Raw genomic sequence first — 22,097 nt, 5'->3', positions numbered from 1 at the left:
GCCCCGCTGTGTGCCGCTGCCAGAGCCCGCAACCTTCCTGCACCCCAACCGCCTGCCCTGAGCCCCCTGCTGCACCCCTCCTGCACCTCAACCCCCTGCCAAGCCCTGCACCCTTCCTGCATCCCAACCCCCTGCCCTGAGCCCCCTCCCGCACTCTGCATCCCTTCCTGCACACTGCACCTCCTCCCACACGCTGACTCCCTCCCACACCCCAACCTCCTGCCCCAGCCCTACAATCACGGCCCTGCATGCAATTTCCCCACCCAGATGTGGCCTTCTGGCCAAAAAGTTTGCCCACCCCTGCTGTAACTGTTTGAAAATTGTTTCAAGCTCAAGATGAGTGAATCTGCATCTACCCTCCAATGTTACAGCTGTAAAGTGCTCTGGGCTGTGTGCTGTTCGGATGCTTGAATCCAGTGCTGTATTTCAGTAACAGTGTTCCAGGGTATAGCCATTGGATGCTAGGCACTAGGCATTTCCAGTGGGCGGCTTACTCAACTACTTGAATAGTACATGTACATCACTTAAAATGCTCCACAAGAGGCAATTACAAAAATCCCCCATGAACCAGAGAGAAAAATGGAGCTCAGGCATTCATCAGCACTGATTGAATGGTTTTTCTTTTTAATAGAAATTAAATTACTTGCTTAATATACATAATGTAATGTTTACTTTCCAGTCTAGTAGCTTTTCAATACTTGCTTTCAAATCACATGGCAAACACTATACAAAAATTATAATAAAGAGAGAAACTGAGGGGTGAACACAGTCTGTGTTTGAAACGCTAGAACCAGAAAGGGTTAGGTTTATCTAGAGCTAACACATACCAAAGGATACATATCACGCAGACCCATTTCAGTATAACCATGCATTACCAGGGAGTGCTCTAAAGTCAGCTACATACAACTGGTTTCTAATGGAGCAGGAAGACAGCACCCTAATGTACGCAGAGGGCTGCTCTATCGGGTACCATAGCCATAGTAGAAAGATTCATCAGGACGGTATCCATACGCAGTCGCAGGACGGCCAGGAATACCAGCTGGCTGACCAAATCCATCCACTCCAATGCTGGGGGGGTGAAAAAAAAAAAGAGAAACTGGTGTTGATGCTTGTGTTTCACATACAGGAAGTGTGCTTTAGGGCTGGGGCTCTCAAACTTTTTCCATAGTGTAGACCACATTAAGAGGTACTATCTTGAGCACCACTCCTCTTTGGACTCGAGATTCTCCCAGTCATGATGAGGTAATATCTCTGTAGAGATTAAGGCAGCTCCTGAAAAGGAAAAGTAACGCTAGGAAAGTATTTGATGGATTGCTGGAATCTTTTAATAAAATGTTACCAGTTGGGAACAGAAGAGCCTGTATCACGTGACTAGCCAACATTCTGTGGACTACACTTTTGGAACTTCTGGTCTAGTGGGCAGTGCAAGGGACTGGGTAATGGGATTCCTAGATCCTGCTATACTATTAATTCAGTACCAAGTCACTTCACTATGACTTAATTTCCTCGTCTATAAAATGAGGATAATACTTCCCTGTCTGAGAGGATTTAAATATATTGTTATAATCCAACATTGTTAGAAAACTGCTATTGATGCAAAGCCCTCTGCTAACTGTATACAACAAACCAAATAGTCAAATTATCTTCTGACCAATGGAGAGAAACCACAAAGTTATTGGGGAAATACCAACTGGAAATATGGCACTGATTATATACTAGGTCAGAAATTCATACCATGGTTTCTGGAGTGATAAGACTGACATCCAAAGGGCAGATAGAGGGCTTTAGTACATGATAAAGCCTATGTTCTATCCGGACAATGTTAATTTGGTCAATTTTCACCCTCTAGCTGTCCCAAAGCAGTGAGTTAGATACAAAGGTAACAAATATTCCACATTCTGAGGTAGGAGATAGAGGCAGAGGAAAAAAGTGAATGTTGGCCAGGACACTGGATTATTGCACACTCTTTGGTATTATGCCATCTTTTACACTTGCACCAGAATAGACAGAGATGGACAAAAAGGACCTCAGTGTAGTGTCTGACTAGAACCGTGGGGGGGCGGGGAAAGGAGCTGAACTTCTCACACAAAGACATTAAAGGGCTAGTGGCCACCAGTGCTTAAGAGTGGGAAGAAATGCATTTTATTACTGCTGCCATTATCCTACACATACTGAACACAGTTGTTGTAGACCACAACAGCATGAACCTGTAATAGAATGGGATACCCAGGACACACAGACTGGTAACATCACAGGCCCTGATTCAGCAAAGCACTTAAACACCTTTAACTTCAAGCCCATGCTTGAGCTAAACTGGCGTCATGATCAACAGAGCACTGAGAAGACCATGTTCCAGCACTTTATCTCCACACAGAGACTGCTTCCAGCAACATGAAACTGTGCAGGACCTAGAGACGAACATGAGGAGTTTGGTGCTTGACCAGTCAGGAAACCAGTATACCTAAAGGATGCTACAATGATAATCCAGAGAAAGGAGGATTTAAGAGTGCCAGACCCGCTTCCCCAGGGACAGAGAATGGCCAATAAGCCAAACTGCAAAGGAGATGATTCCTCTTGAGATAAGCCACCCGAGAGGTTACTGCCAGATATACACCTAAAGGCTTTGTTAGTATGTCTATACTGGTATACTATGCTGGTAAAGCCCTCCTAGTGTGGATGCCCTTTATCCCAGCTCCCCTAATCAAAATAAATTATACCGGCAATTTTGCCAGTATAACCACGTCTACACTAGTGGCTTCTGCCAGCACAACTGTATCAGTCTGGGATCACACCTCTCCATGCTTCTGACAGACAGCTATGGCAGCATGAGTTTCTACTGTAGACCTGGCCTACTAGTGCTCTGCCCCAAATCAGGATGCAGTGGTTCTGAGAGGAGCTGTTTGTGTCTCCCTGAACCAGCGTGCTATTGTCACACTTCATTAATTCACCAAGGCCCTGGGGAAGGCCTGTAGTGCCATGCTGAACAAATTCCTCAGCAGGGCTAGGAGTCAAATAACACTGGTACACGCGTACACACTCTAGTGTCCTGTCTGCTTAGGGTGGGGGCGAGCTAATGAGCATGCTCTGCGGCCTGCACTGGCTCCCCCTTCCTTACTGGAACCACTCCAAAGTTCTGGTATTCTTTTACAAAGCCCTTGGGGAACGGGCATTAGATCTTCAAGACTGCCTCACTTTCCAGGTCTCTCTGCAGCAGCTGTGGTCATCCAGCAGACTACCAGGGAGCACTAGGTATGGCCTTCTCAACAGCAGGTTTGAGCCAAATGAGGGTCAGACCCTCACCATTTCCAGATACACCTCTTCTCCAGTCCCCAAAGAATCAAAGACAATCAAACACTGCACTCAAAATTAACAACTCATCATTACAGTCAACATAGGTCAGAGAATGGATTTCCCTTCCAGCCTCTCCCTCCTTTCCCCAGCATATAGCAGCACCTTGATCCTACTGTGACAGGCCCTTGGGAAAGAGCAGATAGATTAGACGGAGGGCTCTTCTCAGGCCTAATTTTCTGTGTACAGGTCATAGAATGACTGAAAATAATAGACTGACTAGTCTATTTTCAAGAGGAAAAAGTAAATAAACTGGGGAAATGGTGAAAAATAAAGTAGGTTTTCAGCTTTCAATTATGATAATCTCAGGAGTTACTAACATACTGTAGGTAAGGGAAAATGTGTCTGAATACGCCTGATTCTCCATCCGTTACGATAATGTAAATCCATGGATGTCAGTGGCATTACACAAGTGTAAAACTGGGGTGATAGGATAGAATCAAGTCCATACTTTTTGTTAACCAGTGTCCCTTTAAATCAGAACTTCAGTTCAGGAATACTTTTTTTTTTTCTTTCCTTTCACAAATTCTCAAAATATTGGCTTGTCCAGTTCAGGTTCTAGAGTCAAATAATTTATAATTAAAAAAAATAACTTTTTATATTTTGCAGTGTTGGTCCCAGGATATTAGAGAGATAAGGTGGGTGAAGGCTCAAAAGGTTCTCTCTTTCACCAGCAGAAGTTGGTCCAATAAAAGATATTTCCTCACCCACCTTGTCTCTCTAATTTGTTATAGGAAACTCAGTTCTTCATTTTATTTATTTTTTACAGGGGTGTTTTGTCTGTGATTGATGTAACATCAGTTTTGGGTAATTTACTATTTATTATTGTGGTAACGACTAAAGCCCCATCACATTTGTGATGGTGACTCACATTCCTGAAAATTTTCGGCTGAGAAGACACTATATATATGGCAGGGGGACCACACTATGGCCAGCTGAAGGCTGAAACCCAAAGACCACACCTGTTTTGCATAAAACAGAATCAGGTGCAGCCCCTTTCAACTTTAATGTGGTGAAATGGGGAGAGGAGACTGCAAGCCCCAAATGGCTACTTAGTTCAAGACAAAACTCAGCATCCTCAGACTCAGATTGCCTATGGGCAGATTCTCTTAATTAAATACAAAAGTGGCTACACCTAGCATTGCAGAAATGTGGGGGTTTCTTCTGGCCTTTGTCCGCCCTAATATAGTTTAGGATACCAAAAAAAGGTGTGGAATACTGTGCTGGCCACAAGTACTATTAACCACTAGATGGCACTCTCTCCTCATTACAGAATATTGCCAAGTACTTCCAACTATTTCCAGTTTAGTAATCCTTATTTAAACAACTTCTAAATGTATCTAAATGGATAAAAAGCTAGGCAAAAAAACATGGTTTCAATTACATTCTCAGCAAATCAATTTTCCCCCCTTTTGTAAATGTGTAAGTAATTAGGTACAGGTCCCTACAGGTTAAACTTTGAGCAGCATTAGTTATTTCCAAATGGTTCCGACATATGGTAGTGTCCTGAAGAAAAATGCAAGAGATGGATCAGCTGATAACTACTTCAGACATTGCATTAAAAAAAAAAGAGAGAGAGAGAGAGAACAAAAAATTATATTAAACTCACCACCCTCCAGAAAATGGTGCATTATCTAAATATTTCCCTCAGGTAAATGAATCCTTGTCTATGCCTCAGAAAATATTGGTTTTGCTTTCAAGTGAGTTTAGTGCTCTTGAAAATTCCCAGCCTACCCTCTTGGATGATTGGGATTGGTGGGCAGAGTCCACCTGAATGAAAGCCTCCCTGTCCCTCCATCCCCTCAGCTGAGGGAGGGGCCACAGAACCCAGAAAATGGAGTACCAGGGACAAAAAGTGAACAATCAGGGGGCGGGGATGGTTTGCCAGCACTGCAGACTGATGTTCTGGTGGCACCCAGAGCAGTTAGACCAAGAGTAATGACAGCATAAGCATGCCCCATGCCTGCGTTCTGCCGCAATCTTGACCTGGAAAGGCCACCTTGATGGTGGAGAAAGGAGTTTAGTATCTATGTCCCATGGAGTCTTTCCACACCTCTGCCAAGGATGGAGCCAGTTGTGATGGTGGGGTTTAAGATGTCCACTAGTGACCGGACTGAGATAACTTGCTTCGTGGGTTCTTATTTCTACCTTAGACCATAGATCATCCCATGCTTTGCTGCACATTGGGCTACCCACATTTGCCATCCGTGCCTGTCAACTGCCTTTCTCTCCAAATCTTCCCATTTCATGTTGAGATGCTTGATGTGGTTCAGAACTGTTTGTTTCTATGTTATTCGCGATCTTCCTCTCTCTCTTCTTTTGTTTTCTGGCTTCCCTTCAAGGGTGGTATTTCGTAAGCGTTCTTTTTCCAGCACATGTCCTAGTCACTGATGTCTTCTTTTGTAGATTATTTGTTAGAGGGTGCCTTGTCCAGTAATTTTTCTGACTTCTTCATTCGTCTTCTTATCTCTATATGTTATTCCCACTATTCTTCTCAGACATTTGTAATGAAATGCATCCAGCTTTTGCGTATCTTTCTTGGTAAGTTGCTCTAGGTTGTGATGGCGATAACAATTGCTTTTATTTCTACACTAGCAATCAAATTCAACTTACTCTTAACTAAAGAACTGGGGTTAGTATTATTGATACATCACCTAAAGGGATGCTGGGCACTATACAGACCCCTGTTCTGAAAAGGCAGTGACATATCTTAATGAAATCAAGCAAGTAACCCCAATCCTCCACCTCCTCATCCCCCTAAAAAAAAATCCATCATTTTCACTTCCCATTACACAGTTCAAATTGATACCTAATGGGAGCTCATTCATACCACATACAGTTATCTAATAGAAACCGATTGCACAGCATTGTAGTGAGTCTGGAGCAAGTGAGTTTCTGAAATTGCTCTAATCTGTAAACTGTTAAGGCATCTCTCTCTTAAAAATTCTTTTACTTGATGGTAGACGTTAGTGACTGTGCTCACCATACAGCAAAAGCACCACTGGTTTCTCACTGATGGTTTACCAACATGTCTGGGACTCATGGAGTTAAACAGGGAACACATCTAATTATTATGTAATGCTAACCTCAGCTGCTGGTTCATTTTGAGACCCTTTAAAATATGAACTGTGTATTTTACCCCTATGCACTCTCTTAATGATTTGTTTTCTTTAGACTGAAATCACTTCCAGCCATCAGTTATACTCGCAGTCTCTACACATGCACTTCTCCAAGCACAAATATTTCTTTTTCCTATTGGTCTGCCAACCCCTGTCAGAGCAAATTTCACTTTAAACTAAATGCAATGATACTTAAAACCTCTTGGATTACTCAGGCTGTTGGCATGATCTATGACCTTCCCAGAATGACAGCTGAACTTTCTAATTTGCTTGTACGGCTGGGGAACCGAAGAACACATGCCAAGGGGGAAAGTGCTCCTAATGTGCATGAGTGAAGAGAGATTTCTTAACAGCTTTATTTATTGATATTTACCTTGATTCATAATGTACAAAAATAATGTGCCTGCCCTGGGTCCATGGTGCCTAGGAGACATTTTAACATACAATCAAACAAAACTAGCAATGTCACCCTTATCCAAGCCAGGAAATGCCAGGCAGTATCTCCCTTCCCCACATATACCTGCTCTCATTGTACCTGTCCCTCGCTCAAAGCCTGAGAGAACAGACAGGCTTTGTAGTAGACCTGGAAGATTGGGCTGTTTCAGACCAGGGGATGAAGGGGGACACCCTGTGCCAGCGCTCTGATGGTATTCCAGTTCACGGGCCCGCACTGGCTGTAACTCTATGGTGCGGGCAGAGAACAGGGCTCTCTAGGTTCTTCCACATTAGGAAAATTAGTACCCGAATTACAAAAATGGCCAGCGATGGTGCACAACTGCTCGCTGTAGATTTTCATGACAGTGGTAAAGACACCTCAGCCCTGTTCTGAGCACTGGTGCTGACAGTTGCAGTAATATGGGTGCTAATTCCTCAGGTTAGGCAAGCCTTCAGAAAGGCAGCTCCCAGGGCATTTGGGACTTTATGGGTCAAAAGTAACACTTTGAAATCGATCTGGAAATCCACAGGTAGCCAGAACAGAACCCAGAGCACCGGCATTGTGCGCTCCCAGCAGGAAATACTGCTGAGGATGCAGGCAGCCTCACTATACACCAGCTTCAGTCTTGTACTGTATTTAAAGATACCGTATAGCCCCATGCAGAGTGCACTGCAATAATCAAACTGTGAAGTGACACAGGCATGGATGAGGGAAGCCAGGTCCACATCTGAAAGAAGAGATTGCAACCTCCTGATGAAGTGGAGATGGACATAGGCCTTCTGGTGAAAGCTGATACATGACCCCACAGCAGGTGGGGAAATTGTATTTCAGAACTTGAATATGGATTTAAGGGACTTAAATATGATTTTTTTTGGTCTCTGTTTCATGTTTGGCATCCAAAAATGCAGGGACAAAAAAGAATTGGCTACTGAAAACAGGAGGTCAAGATCACATACAGTGTTAGTGTCAGAGCCAGGATTAGAAGCCAGGTGTCTTCAAATCCTAGTCCTACTCTGAAGACCAGCCAACCCCCACTACCTAAATATTTTGCATGAATCAGATTGATGCAAGACCCACTTGTAATTTTAAGAGGCACTAAACTAGTCAATGGGAACACATTCTAAAAAGATCTCCATTTAGTACAAGTGCAAATGTTTATCCCTACACGCAAGGTGGGGCCTTGATCCAGCAAAGCACTTACGTATGTGCAGAACTTTTCACTCATGATAGCTCCACGGACTTCTGTGGGACTACTCGGATGCTTAAAGCTACTCATGTGCTTAGGTGCTTTGCTCAACTGAAGTTCACTTGCATGCATAACTATGCAACACATATGTACGCACATGGGATCTGATCTTGCTCCCACGGACTTATAACTGATCTGGCAAAACTTCCATAGACATCAATGGAATGAGGATTAGGTCCATGTTTTTGGGTGTGCAGGATCCTTTGAAAACTTGGCCTCAGTGCTGCCCACAGACATAGAGCTCCCTCTTTGAGAATCATTTGCATACCTTATAATGATGAATATTTTAAGAATACAGTTTAAAATGTGCAAGGTTCCCGCCCCCCTCCCCCCCAAGCCACACAACTGGTATTCACAATAATCTTATCCTCAGAGTCCTATCATTTCACTTCTGAAAGAGACTCTATTAGTCAGTGACAGTATTGTTGATAACATATGGTACTGTTACAGTTCTAGCCTTCCTGCTGTAAAATCTTATGCCATAAAACTTTGGAATGCATAAGCTGTATCAGGTTCCTGTGTATAACAGAGGATGAATTATGTTCAATACATGGTAGAAGACTGTATTTTTCCCTCATGGGGTACCCAAACCATGAAAATGAAACACCACTCACCATAACTTTGAGACATAAGCCCAGCATTATAATACATAAATAATACATAATAAATCTAAATTGTACCATACTTGAGTGCCAACAAGAGACAGGACTTGATAGTGTTTAAGTCTTTATTTTCTCTCCTCTCTTGGTAGCTCTCATTTTTAAGTGTTGATGAAAAGTACTAGATTGAAAGCCCAAGAGCCTTTATCTGCAAGTAAGAGACTACAAGTTTCTCAGTGTGCTTCCCCTCCCCAACACACACAAAGACCACCTGTAGAGTTGGGAGGATCAATGAGTAGCCTGAAGCCATTAGTTCCCTGGACTTTCTGCTGAGACTGCCAATCAAGTGCCAGCTAGGATGATCGTTTTGTGATGGACCCCTGTTTACTAAGTAATGGATCGAGGCCACTATGCTAATGTCACACAGGTCACTTAGCATTCAGATGGTAGCTACTCATGGTTGCTTGGACTTTGGTAAGCAAAGAGACGAAAGATTCCATAGACCCACTATATAATAGTCTGATGCAGCTACTTCTCTGTTTCTCCTTAATTGTCCACTAATTTGTTCTGCCCTTCAGCTTATGACAGCAAATCCTGGGAGACAGATTAGAAATTTTTTAAAAAGTCAGAGGTTTTTATATGTAATAACATATCCTGTAACTATAGTCATGACCTGTAATGATATGATCATTGCATGATAAACCACAAATATTTTAAATTCTGTATCTCATGGCCCCACCTTCCTTCTTCCCCTTCTGTTCATCTTTCCCATACTTTGTCTCTCTCAAACTCATCTTGGATGGAAGCTTTGGGGCAGGAACTGTGCAGTTATTGCTACATAAAGTACCATGCATATCTGCATACTATTAAATATTAATTACACAAAGAATTATATTAACATTAACATTGCAAAGTCAAGCACTCAAAAATTAGGAAATGCCAGAATTCAGGTTTTCTGTGTTCCCTTGTGCATATGCTTTTTGATATAGTCTCTAATTAATCACTAGACCCACTAAATCGACTCCCGCTGCATTGATCGCAGCAGCATCAATGCCTGGTAAGTCTAGACATGGCCTGACTTACAGCTGTAGCTGGGAGTGCTCAGCACTTCTGTAAATCAGATTAAGGGTCTCAAGTCAGGTGGCCAAAGTTTGGTGTAAGTGACTTGCCCTGCATCACACAGGAACTCTGTCAGAGGCAGGGATGGAATCTAATGCTCTAGGGTACCGTTCAACTGCTTTAACCATGAAACCATCCATTCTTTTTCTGCAGTCTCCTGCCTCATTCACTATAAACTTTCCAACTTCTGCAACAAATGAGGAAGGGCTCCTATAGACATCCTCCTTAACTACACAGCTTTGATTTCTCCTGAGTGAGCCAGGAGCCCTGAAGGAAAAAGTAGTATGTGATCATGTAATTAAAGACTGTACCATAATGCATATGCACAAGAAGTCTCAATTAAGGTTGCAGAGACCTTAATTCCAGCATGTACTAATTTCTGAGTGCTTGATTTTGCAACTTTAATGTTCTTTTAATGTGGGCTGGTGGGTGGCTGTTTTTCCCCCTATGTATTATTTATTATTCAATTTAAAAAAAAATTGAAAATACAAATTCCATCATGTGGCATCACAGCCTCCCTGCTTGCGGTTCAGGTGCCTTGACCTGCACCCGGAATGGCCTGCCGTAGCCCAGAGCTGCAACTGCATGGAAAGTCCTGTTCAGCTCTAGGCCGGAGCATGCAAAAAGTGGAAACTAGGTCAAATTACAAATAGGGCTGTCAAGCGATTAAAAAAATGAATTGTGATTAATCGCACTATTAAACAATAATAAAATACCATTTATTTAAATGTTTTTGGATGGTTTCTACGTTTTCAAATATAGTGATTTCAATTACAACACAGAACACAAAGTGTACAGTGCTCACTTTATATTTATTTTTGATTACAAATATTTGCAATGTAAAAAACAAAAAATAGTATTTTTCAATTCACTTAATACAAGTACTGTAGTGCAATCTCGATCATGAAAGTTGAACTTAAGAAATGTAGAATTATATACAAAAAATAACTGCATTCAAAAATAAAACAATGTAAAACTTTAGAGCCTACAAGTCCATTCAGCCCTATTTCTTGCTCAGCCAATCACTCAAACAAGTTTATTTACATTTGCAGGAGATAATGCTGCCAGTTCTTGTTCACAATGTCACCTGAAAGTGAGAATAGGCATTCGCATCGCACTGTTGTAGCTGGAATCACAAAATATTTACATGCTAGATGCGCTAAAGATTCATATGTCCCTTCATGCTTCATCCACCATTCCAAAGGATATGCGTCCATGCTGATGGCTTCTGCTTGATAACAATCCAAAGCAGTGTGGACCGACGCATGTTCATTTTCATCATCTGCATCAGATGCCACCAGCAAAAGGCTGATTTTCTTTTTTTGGTGGTTCGGGTTCTGTAGTTTCTGCATTGGAGTGTTGCTCTTTTAAGACTTCTGAAAGCATGCTCCACACCTCAGCCCTCTCAGATTTTAAGAATTTGAAGTGCCTTCCAAATCTTGGATCGAGTGCTATAGCTACCTTTAGAAATCTCACACTGGTACCCTCTTTGCGTTTTGTCAAATCTGCAGCAAAAGTATTCTTAAAATGGACAACATGTGCTGAGTTATCATCCGAGACTACTATAACATGAAATATATGGCAGAATGCGGGTAAAACAGAGCCAGAGACATACAATTCTCCCCGAAGGAGTTCAGTCACAAATTAACACATTTTTTTAACAGCTGTCATCAGCATGTTCTCTGGAATGGTGGCCGAAGCATGAAGGGGCAAACGAATGTACAGCATGTATATCTGGCATGTAAATAACTTGCAATGCCGCCTACAGAAGTCCCATGTGAACACCTGGTCTCACTTTCTGGTGATATCGTAAGTAAGAAGTGGGCAGCATTATCTCTTGTAAATGTAAACAAACTTGTTTGTCTTAGCGACTGGCTGAACGAGAAGAAGGACCAAGTGGACTTGTAGACTGTAAAGTTTTGCATTGCTTTGTTTTTGAGTGCAGTTATGTAACAAAACAATTCTACATTTGTAAGTTTCATTTTCATGATAAAGAGATACAGTACTTGTATGAGGTGAACTGAAAAATACTATTTCTTTTATCATTTTTACAGTGCAAATATTTGTAATCAAAAATAAAGTGAGCAGTGTACACTGTGTTCTGTGTTGTAATTGAAATCAATATATTTGAAAATGGAGAAAAACATCCAAAATATTTAATAAATTTCAATTGGTATTTAATAACAGTGTGATTAAAGCTGTGATTAATTTTTTGAGTTAATCACGTGAGCTAACTGAGATTAATCAACAGCCCTAATTACAAAAGATGAATATAAACAAATAACACAAATATGCAGGGACAAAATTAGAAAGGCCAAGGCACAAAATGAGATTAAACTAGCTAGACACAAAGGGTAACAAGAAAACATTTTACAAATACATTAGAAGCAAGAGGAAGATCAAGGACAGGGTAGCCCCATTACTCAATGAGGGGGGAAAAAACAACAGAAAATGTGGAAATGGCAGAAGTGCTAAATTACTCTTTTGTTTCAGTTTTCACCAAAAAGTAAGTAGCAATTGGACATCTAACATAGTGAAAGTCAGCGAAAATGAGGTTGGATCAGAGGCTAAAATAGGGAAAAAACAAGTTAAAAATTAGACAATTTAGATATCTTTAAGTCACCAGGGTCTGATGAAATACATCCTAGAATACTCAAGGAACTGACTGAAGAGATTTGAGTCATTAACGATTATCTTCAAAAACTCATGGAAGACGGGAGAGATTCCAGAGGACTAGAAGAGGGCAAATATAGTGCCAATGTATAAAAAGGGAAATAAGGAAAACCTGGGGAATTACAGACCAGTCAGTAACTTAACCTCAGTACCCAGAAAGATAATGGAACAAATAATTAAGCAATCAAAATTTGTGAACATCTAGATGATAATAAGGTGATAAGTAACAGTCAGCATGGATTTGTCAAAAACAATTCATGTCAAAGCAACCTAATAGCTTTCTTTGACCAACTAACAAGCCTTGTGGATAGGAGGGAAGTGGTAGATGTGATGTATCTTGAGTTTAGTAAGGCTTCTGATACTGTCTTGCCTGATCTTCTCATACACAAACTAGGGAAATAGGTGGGTGCATAACTAGTTGGAAAACCATTCCCAGAGAATAGTTATCAGTGATTCACAGTCAAGCTTGAAGGGCATATCAAGAGGGGTCCCACAGGGATCAGTTCTGGGTTGGTTCTGTTCAATATCTTCTTCAATGATTTAGATAATGGCATAGAGTACACTTATAAAGTTTGCGGGCAATACCAAGGTGAGAGGGGTTGCAAGAACTTTGGAGGATAGGATTACAATTCAAAATGATCTGGTCAAACTGGAGAAATGATCTGAAGTAAATAGGATGAAATTCAATAAGAAGAAATGCAAAGTACTCGACTTCAGAAGGAACAATCAGTTGCACACATACAAAATGGGAAATGACTGCCTAGGAAGGAGTGTATCTGGCCATTATAGTGAATCACAAACTAAACATGAGTCAACAATGTAACACTGTTACAAAAAAAGCAAACATCATTCTGGGATTTATTAGCAGGAGTGTTGCAAGCAAGACATAAGAGGTAATTCTCTATTCCATGCTGATTAGGCCTCAACTGGAGTATTGTGTCCAGTTCTGGGCACCACATGTCAGGAAAGATGTGGACAAATTGGAAAAAGTCCAGAGAAGAGCAACAAAAATGATTAAAGGTAGAGAAAACATGACCTAAGAGGGAAGATTGAAAAAAAATGGGTTTGTTTAGTTTGGAGAAGAGAAGACTGACGGGACATGATAACAGTTTTCAAGTATATAAAAGGTTGTTACAAGAAGAAGGAAGAAAAACTGTTCTCTTCAACCTCTGAGGATAGGATAAGAAGCAACAGGGTTAAATTGCAGCAAGGGAGGTTCAGGTTGGACATTAGGAAAACTTCCTATCAGGGTGGTTAAGCACTGGAATAAATGGTCTAGGAGGGTGGTGGAATCTCCATCATTGGAGTTTTAAAGAGCGGGTTAGACAAACACCTATCAAGGATGGCCTGGATAATACTTAGTCCTGCCATGCGTGCAGGTGACTGGACTACATGACCTCTCGAAGTCCCTTCCAGTCCTACGATTCTATGCTCAGTGTGAACAGACTCTTCAGGTAATTTAGCCGTTAAAATCTGTCCCAGTCTCTACACTGAATTTGTGTGAACTGCAATTACCATTTGTAATTTTTCAAAGGTTTATAACTTGGCCAGATTAGAGTGGGTTTTCACAGGGACAATAAAACGCATATCCCTGACACAAAGGGCCTCCCCACACTGCTAATTTGAAATCCCTGCTCCAAAGCATGGGGTGCTACAGCTCTTTAAAGAAAAGGTCACCAGAATTTATTTTAACATGGGCAAAACAACATTTTTATTTAGTCTTGTTCTCAGAAATGACTAAATCATTTTGGCCGAAGTTTTAAAAAAAAATTCAGCCTGAGGCAGACACCCAGCATGGAAAATTTCAGCCCAAAGAGAAATTCTGGCAAAGTTATAAGCCACTGAAGACAGGGTCTTATAATGGGAAGTGACAAGCAACCATAAGAATAGGCTGCACTATCAGCCCCACCTATAATAAGGAGCCACATCATCTCCCCTACTTTTCTGCACAAATGGGTAGGACAGAGGGCTGTAGTGAGGGAGGTAGAAGAGAAACTCAAGCAGCATTACCCTCCTCCCCTGCTACCAGATCCCACGGAGGTCCCCCATGTAAATGTGTGTGGCTTAGACTCTACTCACTTTGGGGGCAGGACAGAGTCCCATCTTATGCTCCTACTTTGCCCCCAAACTTGCAGTGTTCCCCATTGAAGTGAATGAAGTCTATTACAGCTATCCCACCGATGCTCAATCTGGGCCTGACTCACCACTTTTATGCTGGTGTTACACCGATGATTTCAATGACATGACACTAACCAGCCCCCTATCTCCTCCCTCAGAGGCAGCACACTGAGGTGGCAGCTAACCAATGGCAGCAGGTGTCCTGAAGGAGCAGTAAGTTAGGAGTCTGGAGGACCCCACTCAAATATTGTGGGTCCCCAGCGCGCACACATTCCAAATGCCACAACCTTGTCCAATTGCTGGAGAGAAACCCCCTCTCTGGTACACTCTTGGGAACTCCACAAGTTGTAACTCTCCAAGTGTCCAGAGTACAATACCTGTTCCACGGTGGAGGGGGTGATCAGAGCCTCTGCACACACCCCATTTTGGTGTTACCCATGGAAGTCAGGGGTACGAGACACCCCTGTTGCCGCCACCTCGAACAAGTGACCAAAGCTTCAATTGACATTATTTCTCCAATGTTACAAGATCGAGCAGACAGCCTGGAGTTTAGCTAGTCAGATGCGGTTCATCCATTTTCCAGATCAAAACTCCTTCTGGATACAATACAGTGGATCAAAGAGACCACTAATGTAACTGACATACGTTAGCAGTCATAGCAAAGTGTGCATGCATGTGTTGATGGGGATTGTGTGAAAATACACTCAGTTCTAAAAAAAGAACAGGAGTACTTGTGGCACCTTAGAGACTAACACATTTATTTGAGCATAAGCTTTCGTGGGCTATGGCCCACTTCATCAGATGCATAGAATGGAACATATAGTAAGAAATATATTTACATACAGAGAACATGAATTTGAATCTACTTCCCCATGTTAAGTATCCTCACACCTTCTTGTCAACTGTCTAAAATGGGCCATCTTGATGATCACTACAAAAGTTTTTTTTTTTCCCTCCTGCTGATACCTCATTTTAATTAATTAGCCTCTTACAGCTGGTTTGCCTACTTCCACCTTTTCATGTTCTCTGTATGTATGTATATTTCTTACTATATGTTCCATTCTATGCATCTGATGAAATGGGCCATAGCTCACGAAAGCTTATGCTCAAATAAATGTGTTAGTCTCTAAGGTGCCGCAAGTACTCCTGTTCTTTTTGCGGATACAGACTAACACGGCTAATACTCTGAAAGCTGTCAGTTCTGAAAGCATCAGTGAGCTGCTGGGCTGGACTTCTTGGGCCAAGCTGCCAGAGCATGGTTGGGAAGTCTTAGCTGGAGGAAGTGAATGATCAGGCCATTAAACAGAAATGTTTTATTAGCTCTCTCTAGTGGTACTGCAATCCTGATTGACAGGCACAGATTCACACAAAACTCTGCAGCATTACCTGTTATTCTCCTCCTTTTCACCAAGACAAGCTACAACAAAATCCTAATTAGATCATGCCTGTGCTGCCAGAGAAAAGAGTGCAGACCTGTGCCTGTGTGAATGTAATGGGCCCATGAATGACACCACGCTAGTCACAATGGCCCTGGAAGAGCCATTTTAATTACTGAAACGTTATATTGTGTTGCCTGCTGAAAAAAAAAATCCACAAACTGACTGTAAGAAATCACTCTAATAAAGATCTGTCACCAGCCAGAAAAATTTTATTACACTATGCTCATTTATTTTCTCAGGGAAGGACGAATTGCATTGAATATTCGGCAGCTTTTTGTGGCCCCCTTTTTAGGTGCATACTAAGGGTAGAAGGTATTGAGGGAAGGGTTTAAAACTAGGCAGAATCAACTGGCTAAAATTCCTGATCATGTGGCTTTGAAGAGCAGACCCAGAACTTAGTATGAACTCTCTTTAAATATGGTTAATGTCATCAGCCCTAATTGTTAAATCATCCAAAAGAGAAAGATGCTGTGTAAAGCAACCAGACAGAACCCATAACTAATACCTCACCAAGTTATTTAGCATGTGACAGAATCCCTTCCACATTTGGGCACACTTTAGAAAGCACAGACTTAAGTTTCATGTATTGACCTAATACAGGACTGACTTTATGCCCTAAGCAAAACAACTGACTTCAGTGGAGTAGAGTGGGAGGTATGAAACCATTAGATTTGGCCAACTAACCTTTGAAAGGAGGAGGCGCATCAGAGAAACCTATCAAACCTATTCCTGTCACTCATTAAAACAGGTTAACCCCAAGGAGGCCATATGTCCGGCTTTCACAACACTGGATTAAATGGAGTTTCCAGATGCCATTTGGCAAAAAGTCCAAGAGCATCTTAACAAAATTTTCTTGTTCCAGCCATTTAATTATAGGCCAACAGCAAAATCTGAGAACTGTGGAAAAATGAGCATTGTCTGCGACATCCAAGTCCAGCTACGTATCCAGGGAAAAGAGCTCTAGAGTTCACTGCTGAGAAGTGATTCTTAAATGTTTCACAACTGAATGGTCTTAAAACAAAAGCTCTGAATTAAGAAATTCAGAACCCAGTATGTCTTGTTGAAAAGTAGCATAGCCTATTATCTCTGCTGAGTGATGGAAGATGGTTCAGTGATGAGGGGGTAGCCTGGGACTTGGGAGACCCAGTATAAATTGCCTGCTCTGATACTGATTCCAAGTGACCTTGGGCAAGTCATTAGACTCTCCGTGCCTACGTGCCCCCATCTGCACAATGGAGAGAACAGCACTTTCCCTACCACACAGGGGTGCTATGAGGATAAATACATTGAAGACTGTGGGTAGTCTACACTGGCAAAGTTACAGCGCCACTCAGAGAGCGCTGAAGGGAAATCATTGTTGTTTGTTCATACTGTCAGCTGCCAGCGCAATAACGTGTTCACACTTGCAGCGGTATTGGGAGCGGTGTACTATGGGCAGTTATCCCACAGAGCACCTCTTCCTGTTCTGCTGCTAAGAGTTGTGGGAAGGTGGAGGGGGTCACGGGGCATTCTGGGTCCTATCCCAATGCCCTGTGATGCATTTGTGACGTTGTGCAGTCTATATGGTTTTATAAAAAACTTGATAATAAGTCAATATAATGTAACTGAGATAGTTTTAGAGAAAATACGGTAATAAGTGAATGTAAGTAACTGGGATATGCCTCATGCAAAAGGTCTCTTGTAAGGTATCATTCCAAAGCTTATAATCTACTGAATGTGATCATCTGATTTGTATAAATGTACCACTCTTGTATCTAAAACTAGAAATATAAAATGTAACTCTGAGGGCCTATTGTAATTGTGTAAAGTGTGGACCATTAATGATGGTTTGGAATCTTGATGACTCCCATTGTCTGCAGATGGCTGTATTTACCTGTGAGTCTTCCTGTATATGTGTGTGCTGGCAAGTGAGTAATGAAGTCTTGCAGTGACATGTGATCATGTCACCTGAACTGGAATCCATCTTTAACCTGGTGCTTTTCCAGTGAGGGGGGGTGGAAACCCAGAGAGACAAAGAGTTCCCGCCTTATGCAAAAGATATATAAAGGGGGGAAGAGAACAGAGAGAGAGAGGAGCCATCATGAAGAATCCCCTAGCTACCACCTGAGCTGCAACAAGAGCTGTACCAGGGGAAAGGATTGTGCCCAGGCCTGGAAGATGTCCAGTCTGAGAAAAACTTACTGAAGCATCTCTGAGGGTGAGATTATCTGTATTTAGTTTGATTAGGCATAGATTTGCGCATTTTATTTTATTTTGCTTGGTGACTTACTTTGTTCTGTCTGTTACTACTTTGAACCACTTAAATCCTACTGTCTGTATTTAATAAAATCGCTTTCTATTTAGTAATTCACTCAGAGTATGTATTAATACCTGGGGGAGCAAACAACTGTGCATATCTCTCTATCAGTGTTATAGAGGGCGAACAATTTATGAGTTTGCCCTGCATAAGTTTTATGCAGGGTAAAACGGATTTATCTGGGTTTAGACCCCATTGGGAGTTGGGCATCTGAGTGCTAAAGACAAGCGCGCTACTGCGAGCTGTTTTCAGGTAAACTTGCAGCTTTGGGACAAGTGATTCAGACCCTGGGTCTGTGTCTGGAGCCAGACGGGAGTGTCTGGCTCAGCAAGACAGGGTGCTGGAGTCCTGAGCTGGCAGGAAAAACAGAAACAGGGGTAGTCTTTGCACATCTGGTGGCAGCTCCCAAGGGGGTTTCTGTGATCCAACCCGTCACAGCATTGCTTCGCATCCCAGCAATCCCTGTGCTCCCATCCACATTTGGCGCCATCTTTAACTGTTTGTGTACTGCACGCTCTGCCTCCTCAGTCTGCAGGAATGGATCCCGCACTGTTGACCAGTATCGTTCTGACTAACACATCTTGAGTGGCAGTGGAGTTATTCCTTAAACTACAAAGGCAAGAGGAGTGCAACGTTGATCTCGCCACACATAGTAGCTACGACATAAGATTGCTTGTGGCATTCACAGAGGTGCTGACCATGGTGGAATGCCGCTTTTGGGCTCAGGAAACAAGCATTGAGTGGTTGGATCACATCATCGTGCACGTCTGGGATGACGAGCAGTGGTTGCAGAACTTTCTGATGAAGAAAGCCACATTTATGGGACTCTGATGAGCTCGCTCCAGCCCTGTGGCACAAGCAAATGAGAATGAGAGCTGCCCTGCCTTTGGAGAGGCGCGTGGCGATTGCACTGTGGAAGCTGGCTACCCTAGACTGCTACCGATCGGTCGCTAACCAGTTCGGAGTGGGAAAGTTGACCATTGGACTCGTGTTGATGGAAGACTGCAGGGCCATTAATCACATCCTGCTCCGAAAGACCGTGACTCTGAGCAACATTCATGACATTGTGGATGGCTTTACACAAATGGGATTCCGTAACTGCAGAGGGGCGATAGACGGCACGCGTATTCCAATTCTGGCACCAGACCACCTAGCCACATTAATCAGCAGGGGTATTTCTCTATGGTTCTCCAGGCGCCGGTGGATCACCATGGGCATTTCACAGATATTAACACAGGCTGGTCCGGAAAGGTTGCATAACGCACATATCTTTTGGAATGCTGGCCTGTTCAGGAAGCTGCAAGCAGGAACTTTCTTCCCGGGCCAGAATATCACCATAGGGGAAGTCAAAATGCCCACTGTGATCCTGGGAGACCCCACTTATCCCTTAATGCTGTGGCTTATGAAGCCATACATGGGGCACCTTGACAGAATCAAGGAGCGGTTCAACAACAGGCTGAGCAAGTGCAGAATGACTATTGAGTGTGCTTTTGGCCCATTAAAGGTCCGCTGGTGCTGCCTATATGGGAGGCTGGCCCTGGCCATTGACAATATTCCTATGCTTATAGCTGCAGGCTGTATGCTCCATAATATTTATGAAGGGAAGGGTGAAAGCTTCACTCAGGGGTGGACCACTGAGGCTCAGCGCCTGGAGGCTGAATTTGAAGAGACCAGGGCTATTAGAGGGGTGCAGCGTGGGGCCATAAGCATCAGGGATGCCTTGAGGCAGCAATTTGAAGGTGAAAGCCACTAATATTTGTTGCTATGTTCAGGAGTGCAGAGCTTGTAATGCTAGAAGGTGATTGTGATTGGTGCAGATAATGCACTATGAAGGTTTAAGAAAATTACGTGTTGCTTTGCAGGGCTCTGTTTGCTTTCAATTAATAGAATAAAGATGGCTTTCAAATCAAAACAATTCTTTTATTAAAAAACAAGTGTGTCCACTTTGCGCTCCATAACATTTAAGAGCCACTCCGTGGCTTCATTCTGGCATGCTGCGTTCTCCTTTCGGTCCCTCTTTTCGCTGTCCTGCCACTCCTTCAATTCCTGTTTTTCGGCTGCGGAGTGCATCATGACCTCAAGCAGAAAGTCGTCCCTAATTCTTCGTGGCCGCTTTCTAATTCTGTGCAGCCGTTCAGCCGGCGATAACAAAGAGGGAGGCTGGACTCCCAAGGTCATATCTGTGAAGCCAAAACAAAACATTTTACAGAAGCAGTATTGTTTGCAACACACAGGCCACTGATTCAGTGATTTTAAACACAGCCACTATTCACATACCTGTCACTAACTGGCTGACCCCAAGCAAGCACACATGAGCCACAAGGCCCCCAAAATGGTGAGTAGCCACAGGGGCAGGGGAAATCTGTTCCCAGACCTTACTGTACACTGGGCACATGGCTCTTGGGGAGAGCCAGCACTGTAGGGGGGGACAGGATGTGATCATTATGGAAGATATCTCGCTGCTGAGGGTGAGCAGGGAATCAAGGGAGGGTCTTTTCCAAGACTGTGGTTTCTGCCCTGTTATGCGGCTCGCCTGTGTGCAGCAATGGTCCCCCACCCCCAGAGACAGCAGAGTGGCGTGGGAAAGTTCCCTTAATGGGGCAGGAAACAAAGCAGCTCTGCCAAAGAACCTACAGCAGTGGGTTGCCCAGTATCAGCATGAGCGTTTCCTGGAGATCTCCGAGGCAGATTCCTGTAAGTGAGGAAGTCAATCAACAGCCTATTCCACTGCTCAGACTAGGCATGTGGTGGTACGTTTGTCATACAGACACAAGCCTACTTTCTGCAACCGTCCTGTCCCCAACAACTCGCTTCAGTGATTCACAAAATCAAAGCCACTTACCAAGGGCCTCCTCTCCTGTTTGCGCTTCGCCAAGATCTGACAGTTGTAACTGGCTAGCCTCCTCCAAGGTAGAGAAGAGCTCTTGGCTGCATGTCTCTCTGGCCTCCGAGTCGTCCTCTGCCTCTGAGTCCCCCTCCCTCTCCACAGCCTCGTCCAAGATTTCCTTCTCCTGGCTCAGTCCACTCTCAACTGGCATGTGAGCCAATGAAGTATCCACAGAGGACTTCACAGTGGAGGTGGAGTCGCCACCAAGTATCGCGTCCAGCTCTTTGTAGAACCAGCAGTTCGTAGGAGCAGCACTGGAGCGGCGGTTTGCCTCCCGTGCCTTGTGGTAGGTGTTCCGCAGCTCCTTCACTGTGACCCTGCACTGCAGTGTGTCCCGGTCATGGCCCCTTTCTGTGATGCATCATGAAATCTGTCCTTAGGTATCATAATTCCTATGGCTGGAGCACAGTTGGGACTGGACAGCCTCCTCTCCACAAATGCTGATGAGGTCCAGCAGCTCAGCATTGCTCCAAGCGGAGAATCGTCTGTTTGGAGCAGGCATGGCAACCTGGAAAGATGCACTGAGACCAGTGCACGTGTCATCAAGCAAACAGGAAGGGGACTTTCAAAATTCCCAAGGAATTTACGGGGTGGGGATGACAGTTGGTCACCTGAGGACAAGGCAATAGAGTTCAAACCAATGACCAGAGAGGCAAGAACAGGCATTGTGGGACACCTCCCAGAGGCCAATCGCAGCGCTGTAAATCGACCATGGTGTCTACACTGACACCGTGGTGCTGTAGCCCTGGCGCAGAAAGCTGTTCGCCTCTCGTCGGGGTAGTTTTTTTATAGCACTGCAACTGTGCAGTTTCTGCGC

General features: G+C 43.3%; 1 protein-coding gene across 3 annotated transcripts in view; it reads right to left on the bottom strand.

Annotated features, from left to right (window-relative positions):
• Positions 1–602: 602 nt before the first annotated feature.
• Positions 603–22,097, bottom strand: part of KIFAP3 (kinesin associated protein 3) — a 153,010-nt gene continuing 131,515 nt past the window's right edge. Inside the window, exon 20 of one of the 3 annotated variants that reach the window (XM_054038173.1) lies at positions 603–1,068. In XM_054038173.1, the coding sequence (XP_053894148.1) occupies positions 960–1,068 (109 nt within the window). In that variant the 3' untranslated portion in view covers positions 603–959. The other 2 variants (XM_054038175.1, XM_054038174.1) reach the window with 2 other exon arrangements.

This window comes from Malaclemys terrapin, chromosome 8 (genome assembly GCF_027887155.1).
Source record: "Malaclemys terrapin pileata isolate rMalTer1 chromosome 8, rMalTer1.hap1, whole genome shotgun sequence".
Classification (NCBI taxonomy): domain Eukaryota; kingdom Metazoa; phylum Chordata; order Testudines; family Emydidae; genus Malaclemys; species Malaclemys terrapin.
The sequence above is the reverse complement of the archived record's forward strand: the minus strand, read 5'-3'. Positions and strand labels throughout refer to the sequence as shown.